Source organism: Prionailurus bengalensis, chromosome B3 (assembly GCF_016509475.1).
Source record: "Prionailurus bengalensis isolate Pbe53 chromosome B3, Fcat_Pben_1.1_paternal_pri, whole genome shotgun sequence".
Taxonomy (NCBI): domain Eukaryota; kingdom Metazoa; phylum Chordata; class Mammalia; order Carnivora; family Felidae; genus Prionailurus; species Prionailurus bengalensis.
Genome location: NC_057355.1, coordinates 108,053,209 through 108,063,889, shown reverse-complemented (window position 1 = coordinate 108,063,889; position 10,681 = coordinate 108,053,209). Strand labels below are relative to the sequence as shown.

General features: G+C 50.7%; 1 protein-coding gene across 1 annotated transcript; it reads left to right on the top strand.

Annotated features, from left to right (window-relative positions):
• Positions 1 to 5,244: 5,244 nt before the first annotated feature.
• SIX1 (SIX homeobox 1) lies at positions 5,245 to 10,109 on the top strand. The gene is made up of 2 exons (XM_043556298.1): positions 5,245 to 6,162; positions 8,207 to 10,109. Exons 1-2 carry the CDS (start codon positions 5,603 to 5,605, stop codon positions 8,499 to 8,501), a joined length of 855 nt encoding a protein of 284 aa, XP_043412233.1. The 5' UTR covers positions 5,245 to 5,602; the 3' UTR covers positions 8,502 to 10,109.
• Positions 10,110 to 10,681: the final 572 nt, after the last annotated feature.

Genomic DNA, 10,681 nt, shown 5'->3' with positions numbered 1-10,681 from the left:
AGGATCCCTAAGAGATGTATGGAAGAGAGTGGTTTGTCTCCTTCCTCGGACTATGAGCCAAAACAAATCAGCCCCTGATGGTCTGGGCTGAAACGCAGCTCACTGGATAATTAACTCCATCTTTCCAGTCCACCCTAACTGTTTATTTAGTGTCACCCTGCATTACCGTCACTAGCACTTTCCTCTGAACAGGAGGAGCTGCAGGCTTTCACCTCCCAAAAGGAAATTCTTCTTAGCTTAGACAGATGCGGTATTCAGGATGTACATTAGTTGAGAAAAAAAGTTGATTGGAAATTCCATGGAAGATAAGGACTCTCGGATGGTATTTTTTTGGTAAATTTGCCCTAAGTCGGTATTAATAAGAGAAAGTGACAAGAATGTCCTAAATTCTTAAGAAGGGATTCTTACAACACTCTCCGTCACTTTCTAGAAAGGTGTTTGGCATCCGAGGTTGAGTGGCATCTTCTGGGTCAAATGTGAACATTGGTGAGCTCCTGAGCCTCAGCCTTCTCAGAACTGAGCTAAAGTCGGCCCCTGTCCTCCAGGTGGCCAACCCACTTCTCCCGCCCTACCCACCGGCTCTCCCACCTTTTGACCATGCCACCACTCAGCGTAGCTCGTCTGCAGGCTGAGCTCGACGCCCCTGCCCAGACTTGAGAGTTCACTCGCCCTGCGCCAGCACCCTCTGTCTGTGAAACCTCAGGTCCGCGGCAGTAGGAGACAGGCGCAGGCGCCCCGAGCCTTGCGGAAGGGAGGGGAACCGGAGAGAGAGAAAGAAAGAGATCCAGAAGGGTGTGTGTGTGTGTGTGTGTGTGTGTGTGTGTGTGTGTGTGTGTGAGAGAGAGAGAGAGAGAGAGACAGAGAGACAGAGAGACAGAGACAGAGAGAAACAAGAGACAAGGAGAATGAGAGTGAGGGAAAGAGGGAGAGAGGATGGGAGAGAGAGAGAGAGAGAGAGAGAGAGAGAGACACACAGAGAGAGAGACAGAGACAGAGAGAAACAAGAGACAAGGAGAATGAGAGTGAGGGAAAGAGGGAGAGAGGATGGGGCAGAGGAAAGAGAATGAAAGAGAAATGATAGACCAGGTTGGCACACAAAATAAACGAGTTTCCTCTTCCAGATCGAAAAGAGACAATAAGTTAGAGAGACCGAGAGAGAGCAGACGCGGAGGGGGATGCACACAGAGGGGCCGGTAACCCCCCAGGCACACACCCCAGCTCTGTCCTCCAATCTGACTTCCCTCGCAGCGCTGTCTCTCAGTACTAGCCTTTCTCTCTTTCCTTTCCCCGACCCCGGGACAATGCGGAGCCTGTATTTCCAGGAGCCGCGCGGGGCGGCAGGGTTTTTAGCAGCAAGCCGGGCTCGAAGCCCGCTCTGTTTGTCCAGGTGTGGGCGGGGGGCGGCGGTCTCCCGGCGTCGTGGGCTGGCGCTGGGTTTTCTCACCAAGGAAGCGGGAGGCTCCACTCGCGGCTTCCCGCTTCCAGGAGAAAACTCTCTCCCTCCTTACATATATAAATATATTAGGGGAACAGACAAATCTTCATTGTTCGGGAACAAGCCGAGGAGGCCGACCGGCTCCCCTTGGCCCCGCCGAACGAGCCTGGAAGGGAGGGAGGCAGAGAGGCGGGGGCCGCGCGGATCCGGTGTCACGTTGCAGATTCCCACTAAAGATAACGAAACGTGATCTATTTTTCAGAACAGCAAGTGGATGGGAAAGAACCTTGACAACACAAAACTCATTTACTAATGGACTGGTTTTGAGTTTCTCTTCTCGGGGTCCGCAAATCTCCCTGCCTGAGCCCTCGGCCTATTCAGACATCGCGGGGAGCAGCGTCCCCCCAGGAGGCAGGTGGGCGGCTTCTCCCGCCGCGGCGCCGCGCTGGCCGTCGGATCCCGGGATCCCAAGGGTCGAGGGCACCCGGAGTTTCCGACCAAGCGGAGGAAAAAGATGAATGTTGTCACTTCAGCCAGGATTTGGGGAGTCTCCTCACTGCCCTAGAGCGACGACGCTAATTTATTGAAGAAGCACCTCTCGATGCTCTTTCCTTCCAAGTATCTGTAGGTAGAGTAGGATCCCCGCTGTGGTTCTTGAAGGCAGAGGAATTCCGAGAAAGCAGGGCCGGGAGACCCAGTGCATCTCTCTCCAAGCCATAAGAGAAACAAGTGGGTTCCACACAGAAATTTTTGAGCTGAGGCCTTATATCGATCCCGCCGAGAAACCCCACCAGCAACTAGTGCATTGGCCTTTTCCATAAACCAGTTGTGCGCGCGTGGCGGTTACCTGCACAGAGGAGGCACAGAAGCGCCGAAACCTGGCGTCGGGCTCCCCTCGCCACCCGCGTTACCCTCGGGAGCCGCCGAGAAGCAGCAAGGGCAGCGGCTATAGTTGCTCGTTCCCTTTAAATCTCCGACGCATCTCTGTTTTTCGTGTGATTTGCATTGACAGCAAAGGTTTTAAGTTACTAGAACAACTCAAACCTTTCTGTGTGCGATTTAAAATGGATCATTTGGTTTATGTGGTTTGTAAATTCATGTCATTTTACCTCTTTTAGTGGTTTTCACTGAAAGGCTCCATTTTGGGAAACCTTATATATCCGAGCCAACAATTAACATTTATAACAATTGGTTTCCCTAACCATGGGATCGAAATAGCAGGTAGGCTCATTGGTGCAAAGCGAATAGCACTTCTCCTTTCTAGTTACGCGATCTATTGGATTAAACGCAAGGAGAAATGCTGGCTGGCCCGAGCGCGGCCTCTGAGGACTAGCACCACAGCTCATCAACCCCGGTGCCCGCAATCGCGGCACCCACACAGTCGTCTCCCCAGTCGTCGCCAACGTCTATCGCGTCTTTGTTCCTTTTGAAGAAAGATGAAAAGAAGTGGGCAGAGAGGTCTAGAGGAAGCGGAAAAAAAGGTGGTCATATTGGTGTCTAATTGCCGCCTTTCTGCTCCTCATCCTCCCCTGTAAATTTATACCTGCCCTTATTTGTCCAAGCTATGCCTCATTTCCTTATACAAAATTGTTAATTATGAAGTCCACCCCACACTCAACTTACCGTTTGTCTTTAAAGACAGGCGGCTCTACTTACAGACCCTCCACCCCCTACACACACATTTTAATTCTGCGCACTTGCTCCAGACTTGAGGGTATTAACTGATTTTTAGAGCGGAGTTTAAACCTCCGTTCCGGTCTTCACACAGCTGCCATGTCAATAAGGACTATTCCAAGCAGAGACGTTCCTTCTGGCAGGACACTGCAGCTCCTTAAGACTTCATCTGAAACATCATGAGCACTAAAATAAGACGGCGAGGGAAAATTACCAGACACATGGGCTTGGGCTCAGGCGTGCCAGGCTTCCAGTTTAGAAAGTAAGTCATTGGGCACACCATGTGGTAGGGGCTCTTTTGAAATACTATGCACCCATTAAATGCATTTAAAAAATAACCCTAAAGGTAATGAAATATCAGCATCTATTTCCAACGTCTAATTGCACGGGATACTGCAGACTTTTAAGGATGCAAAATGCATTGTGTGTGGGAGTTTGGGGGAGAAGCAGCTTCTGTCTACTCCGAATCTCTGGAGAGACAGCCAGGAGGGTGAAACGCGTCATGAGTTTAAAATATGTATTGCAGGGTGCACTGAACTGGGCACATTATTTTAAAACCATATACATTATATAGGGGGAAACTTCCGCAGTGTTCCTTCTCCCACTTATGTCTCAATATGTAAATGGTTCTGTGGAGCTGGGCTCTGGCTCGTGGACTCAAAACATATTTAAAGAAGACAAGCAAGTTTAAAGAGCCTAGAGTCTGTTCTTCGCATTCACTAAGAGCGTGCATTTAAATCAAAAGCATTTTTGAAGTGTACTTAAAATTCTGTTTTGAACTTATCTAATCAGAGATAAGTATAGTTATAAAGTCACTCTCCTTCTACCATTCTGCTCTCCTTATCTCCCAGCATTGTTCTTATCTCCTGCCAGTCTCAGCTACTGACAATAGATTATCTTTGTTTAGAGACGCTAATTGTTTTCAAAATCTTTTTAATAATTGCTTTGGAACAAGGTGTGCAAATGAGGCTTAAGATAATTACAGCTTTATTTGTTTGTGCAGTTTTACTAAACATTCTCCACATATACACAAAATAACAGATGATGGGGCTGAAATTGCAGGACATCTCTCATTCTATCGCAGTAAAATAGGCCAGCATTGCAATCTACACACACACACACACACACACACACACACACACACACACCTCTTTATTTAATCTTCTTGGAGCCGCTGTCGTCCTGGCTCTGAGGGCAGTGTCCCTCTCAGAGCAGGGCAAGGATTAGGTTACAATCAGACAGCTATTGGAGCCGGACACAGTTTTATTTAATTTACACCCCATCCAGCGCCTTTCGTACGAGGTTCCCAAAGCATTTTTGCTAATAGCAAGTAAAGCTTCTGGGCATTCCTCAGTAGCAGAGGTGGCCTCGGAAAACGCAACGGCGCAGATGGGGAAACTGAGTCCAGAAGCCTGCCGGCTCAAACCATAGAACGTTAAGATACCAAATCACAAATGAACCCTCAGAATCTTTATTTGCTCAGCAACAATGCTGTCAACAGCTCTTCCCAAGGTCCCAGTAGTCGTGGCCTTTTGAAAACGAGGGAAGCGCTATCCAGCTGGGAATACTTGTGCCCTTTGGAGGGCAGTGGGGGCAAAGGCAGAATGGTAGAGGGAATTAGGCTCCTAGAGCTGAAGTCAGCCGGGGAGAAGCCGCTCTTCCAGAGGCTGCAGCCCGGAGCCCTGCTCTGATCTTGTATTATTTATCGCGTTCCATAAGCTATTCATCAATCCATTATTTATTCATTCCAACATTAAGGTAATTAAATATGAGCTCACCGGGAAAGGGCAAGTCTGCAAGAGACAGGGACGGGGGTATAGAGGGAGAGGAGGGGAATATTAAGGTCTGGAGTCATTGATTTGTGCAGAGATGTGCGCGGCTGCCCTTAGGTGACACTGAGAGGGGGCTCACGTTGCAGGGTCCTGACGCGCTCACCCACTCACACCCCCACCCCCCCCCCGCCCCTGGGCAGTGCGGCTCCCTCCCCCCACCCCGCTTCCCACCTCTCGCGGTCCTTCTCCTCCCACCACTCCCTATCCCGGGCTCCACAGCCGCGCCCTCCCCTCGCGGGGCGGCGCGGGGCGGCGCGGCCCCGCTGCCCGGCCCGGCGGCGCGCGGGCTGGCCAGCCCCGGATAGGCGCCGCCCGCAGCCAATCAGCGCGCCGGGGACGCTGCGCGCTTTAAGGCCGCTGCGGGGAGAACAGAAACCAAGTTCCCCGGCAACGAGCAGCATCAACCCGGCGGGAGGCCGGAGCCAGAGAGGCCCAAAAAGGCTGCGGAGTGAGCCGGCCTCTCCGTGTCCAGCGCGCCCCCCTCCGCCTTCTTCCTCGGCCGCCCAGCCCTAAATTTCGATTAGCTTTTTCGCCTACGGAAATCCTAGGGAGGGGGTTAGGAGCAGCTGCGCCCCCCTCCCTGCTGCTGCCGCCCCCCTGCTTTTAAGGCGCTGCTCCCTGCCGCGTGCGCCCGGGCAGTGCATCTCGGCAGGCCCCAACCATGTCGATGCTGCCGTCGTTTGGCTTCACGCAGGAGCAAGTGGCGTGCGTGTGCGAAGTTCTGCAGCAAGGCGGGAACCTGGAGCGTCTGGGCAGGTTCCTGTGGTCGCTGCCCGCCTGCGACCACCTGCACAAGAACGAAAGCGTGCTCAAGGCCAAGGCCGTGGTTGCGTTCCACCGCGGGAACTTCCGCGAGCTCTACAAGATCCTGGAGAGCCACCAATTCTCGCCTCACAACCACCCCAAGCTGCAGCAACTGTGGCTGAAGGCGCACTACGTGGAGGCCGAGAAGCTGCGCGGCCGGCCCCTGGGCGCGGTGGGCAAATATCGGGTGCGCCGAAAATTCCCGCTGCCGCGCACCATCTGGGACGGCGAGGAGACCAGCTACTGCTTCAAGGAGAAGTCGCGGGGTGTGCTGCGGGAGTGGTACGCGCACAACCCGTACCCCTCGCCTCGTGAGAAGCGGGAGCTGGCCGAGGCCACGGGGCTCACCACCACCCAGGTCAGCAACTGGTTTAAGAACCGGAGGCAAAGAGACCGGGCCGCCGAGGCCAAGGAAAGGTACGCGGCGTGCTTCCCGCTGCTCGGGCGACCCCGGGAAGCCTTACTTTCCCCTCCGCCCCTTCTCGCCCCCGCTGGCACTCGCCACCGCGTCCTCTCCGCCGGCTGGAGCCCGTCCGCGGGGCGGCGCCCGGGCCTCCGCGGTACTGCAGCGAAAGTTCATGAACTCTGAGATCGCTTGCTAGGGATGGGGAGTCATTTGATTTGAGCGCCCGCGCGTGGGTTTCTTGGGGTGTGCGTGTCAGGAAATATTGGCGCTAGGTTTGTTTTTCGTGCCTCCCTGGTTGGCTGGGGCGACGAGTGGGGGGGGGGGTTGCAGGGAGAACTTCTAGATCAACTACGAGGGAAGTGTTGATTGGTATCTCGAGGAAAGGGGTTCGGTGGGGGCTGAGGGTCGCGCACCTCTCTCCTCTTGCTCCCCAGAGGTGTGGAGCCGGCCTGAGACATCTGCTCTGCCCCCACTGCCGCCGCGTCCTTTCCTCGCTCTCTCCTGGTAGGCTTTTAGGCGAGAGGTCGCCGCTTCATTCCGCACTAGCGGTACAAAGGGAGGAGTCTTTCAAAAGAAATCCACAGAAAGGAGAGCTTTGGAAGAGTTGGCGCTGCACTTATTACGCGGCGCCCCAAGCCCGGAAAGGACTGCTCGTCTCCGGGCTCCTTCGCGCGTGTCCCGGGCCGCGGCGGGTCCATCTGGCGGTCCGCGCCGCCGCCCCGGCTGAGGAAGGGGGTCTCCAGTGGCAGACTTCTCTCCGGAGCTCAGAAGGCAATGTTATTTTAACCTGCCTCTGCCTCCGCCCTCCTCGCGCGAACACCCCCGGCCACCTGGCCCGGCTCCATCCGTTTGCTGTTGGAGTTTCCGAACGAGATTCGGAAGAGCCCAAGGAGGCGGCGGCGGCGGCGAGCGCGCTCCGGGAAGCCGAGGAGTTTTGGGGAAACCTGAGCGCCTGGTAGGGCTGGGTTTCCTTTGTTCGCTTGAGAGCCTGGGGGCCGCAGATGTCGCCTCTGCGTTCCCCCTCCGGGTGGAAAAGCACGGAGCCTGGATACTTTGAGCCGCAGCGGCTGTCCTGGGAGAGGGACAGGGCAGGAGGAGAAAGGGGGAGCGCTGGGGCCGAGGAGGATGGGCCAGCACCCTGAAGGCGGAAGCGGCCGGGGCTCCGAAACCGTGAAGTTTACCAGCACCCAGCATCCGGACCGACGCCCAGGCACGCCGCACCCGGTCTCGGGCTGCGCGGGGCCTCGAAGTTTCCTCTGCTGGGAAACGGTGCGCGGTTGTGGATGTCCGGGAGGGGGTTCAGAGGGAGCTGTGAGGGACCAAGGACTGAGCGACTAACGCGGGGACGGGGACAGTTGGTTCCAGTTAGACTTTAGTTACAAAAGGTCCCTCCTATAAGTCAGGCCCGAGGGCCCACTCCCTGATGAAATCGGAGAGACTGGCTGCGCTCCCTGTGTTTACTCAGGTCACTGGGCCGCTCTGGACACCACTTCCCATGACCTGTCCTGTGCCTCTGAAACCACAACCTCCGGGCAGGGGCAGGGAAACTCGACGTTTAATTGTTTCCTCAGATGGGAACAGGACAATTGACTTGATTCACCCCAAACATCTGTGCGTTGGGCTCTGTTTGTCCTCTGATCATTTTCTTTATCACCAACGACCATTTGTTGGACGATTTTCAAACTTAATTACTCCAAAGCGTGATGCCAGTTGATAGGTATTTGAAAATAACTGGTTGAACACAATTTTGAAAATAATTTTTGTGTTTCAAATAAGTCCTGCTGATCTAGCTTTCTAAAATCTGGAAGAGGAAAGGACGTGGCTCCCCACAAGCTCTGCCAGTAGTTTCCCATTTCTCCAGTCTCCTTTGCCTCCTTACTTACCCCAGGACCCTTGGGGATGGATGGGAGGGCACAGCTCCTCCATTTGGGTATATGACTGATTGCACAATGGCTCTCTTCTCCTGCCAGGTCCCCTCCCTCCACTCACACTTTTTTTAACCTACTTTTTTTTTTTTTTTTTTTTAACCATATGGTGTTGTCCTCTATTTCTCAGGGAGAACACCGAAAACAATAACTCCTCCTCCAACAAGCAGAATCAACTCTCTCCTCTGGAAGGGGGCAAGCCGCTCATGTCCAGCTCAGAAGAAGAATTCTCACCTCCCCAAAGTCCAGACCAGAACTCGGTACTTCTGCTGCAGGGCAATATGGGCCACGCCAGGAGCTCAAACTATTCTCTCCCTGGCTTAACGGCCTCACAGCCCAGCCACGGCCTGCAAGCCCACCAGCATCAGCTCCAGGACTCCCTGCTGGGCCCTCTCACCTCCAGTCTGGTGGACTTGGGGTCTTAAGTGGGGAGGTACTGGGCCTGGAAGCAGTGACTAGGGACACTTGTAAATAGAAATCAGGAACATTTTTGCAGCTTGTTTCTGGGGTTCTCTGCGCATAAAGGAATGGTGGACTTTCACAAATATCTTTTTAAAACTCAAAACCAACAGCGATCTCAAGCTTAGTTAGTTACCTTCTTCTCTCCAACTCTTGCATTTCCCATCCCAGTGCAGAGATCAGGAAAAAAAAAAAAAAAAAAAAAAACCCAAACAAACAAAAGCACCCACTCACCCAGTCTTGGTTCTGGGCAATCCATGTGCCAGCTTCAGTAGCCTTTCTTTCTTCCTTTCTTTCTTTTTTTTTCAGTGAATGGGAATTACAAATCAACTGAATTTTACTTATTTCCTTTTAATTTATTTATGGCAAAATCATTTGGGAAGAGGAAAAGGAAATGAAGAGAGAGAGAGAGAGAAGTCAAAATAGTGAAAATAAAAGCCTCCAGCCAGGAGGAAAATGTTTGCATTCTTAAGGTGAATAGGAAAAATATGATCTTATAACTTTTTTTTGATGGGGAAAAATTAAGTTTACATTTTTCATTATTTAGTGTTAAACACTTTTATGTAGATTAAAATGAAAGAACAGTATTAGGGGGAAAACTAAGTGCCTAAATGTCTTAATGCTCTCTGTGTAAGGCAGTTAGAAATAGCAGTGACCATTAGTGCTACAACTATTTTTGTCAAATTTCGTGGGGTTTTTGGTTGTTGTTTGTTTTCTTGGGTTTTTTTAATGGCAAACTTTAAAAATGTACCAATGTGAAAAAAAAAAAAAACACTTTCCTGAATGGCATTACTTCTCATGCCCTTGAAGCTTTCATATCTGTAGCCTACTCCTGTTAAGGGTTTCTCTTGTTCCTAGTTTCTAGCCTGCAAAAATATGCGACAAATCTGGCAACCTGGTATTTGTTACTAAAACAGCATGTGTTTTCAGGTTTCTTTTCTATTGTACCTAAACCAGTCTAAATTAAAACTTAGTAGAACACCAGGAGTACGATTCTGTTTCTGAAAGGTGAGTTGTGTATTGCTGTCATTGGGCCCTATTTTTTTTTTTTTTTTGAAGTTTTCTTGCTTTCTTACTTAATGATGGTTATGAATTGCAGGGTACTTTGAAGGCCACCACCTGAACCAAGAGTGGTGACTGAGTTGATTATGTGATAGAAAAAGAGTGAAGTTAGCTCTAGGGTATTTATTTATTTTTTTATTATTTAGATATGCAGTTTTGTTTACCACTAGCTCTTCTCCACAGCGTTCATATGTTAACTCAGCTCTTTTGTATTAATGAGTTTATGACAAGACTGTGAAAGTAAAATAATATATCTGCTTGGGAAAAAAAAAGGTGGGGGGGACTCGAACATGGGTAACAGCATTGTGAATTAACCTGTATAAATAGAAAGCAGACCAACAGGACAGGGGCTCTTTGCACTGCTGTGAGATAGTGTCCAGAAAAATCCCAGTAATCGTGTAGGCTCCATATTATTTTTGCCTGGGGCAAAAATGATGTATCTTTGTATTTAGCTTTTAAAATTAGTGAAACAAATGGCATTATTTATTAAAATTCTACTCAGGATAACAGGATTGGCTTGCTTGTGCTTTGTAAAAATATTGCTCCCCAGAGAGAGTCTATTTATTTTCTGACATGACACTTTCATAATTTTGATTTTTTCCCCATCCGTGTCACTATTAATATATTCATTTCTTTCTTACTCTCCTATCTTTCCTGTCCTGATCTAGGAGACTGAGTTTGTGTATGAGGGGTGGTGGTGGTAGAATTTTAGGCCTTCTTATTATGAGGTTTTGTTTTTTTTTTTTTAATGCCAAATAGCTTTGACTGAGTTCAAAGGAGACAGGATCACTGTATTTAACTGTAGTCACTTTTACTTATAAAGTCATTTTTTTCCCCCTTAGTGATGGACAGATGTGCACACAGCCGCTGGGAGACCATCATTTGGATTGGGAGCTCAGGGTCCCAATCTCCCTTGTTAGTGTTTTGGATCATTAAGTTGGTGTTTATTTAAGTCACTAGGGTGTTTATTCTCCACGTCTTGGGCCACGGAGAAATGCCACCCTCTGCAGGAGGGGCTCTCACAGGGGATCTCCGCACATTCTTCACATTCACTCCCCAAAACAAACACCCTGCACAAAGATAG

Excerpts from the sequence above, each read along its gene's own strand:
- SIX1 (XM_043556298.1), top strand. The coding sequence starts at position 5,603 with ATGTCGATGCTGCCGTCGTTTGGCTTCACGCAGGAGCAAGTGGCGTGC. Across the intron at positions 6,163-8,206 it reads GCCGCCGAGGCCAAGGAAAG|GGAGAACACCGAAAACAATA; the intron begins GTACGCGGCGTG and ends TCTATTTCTCAG.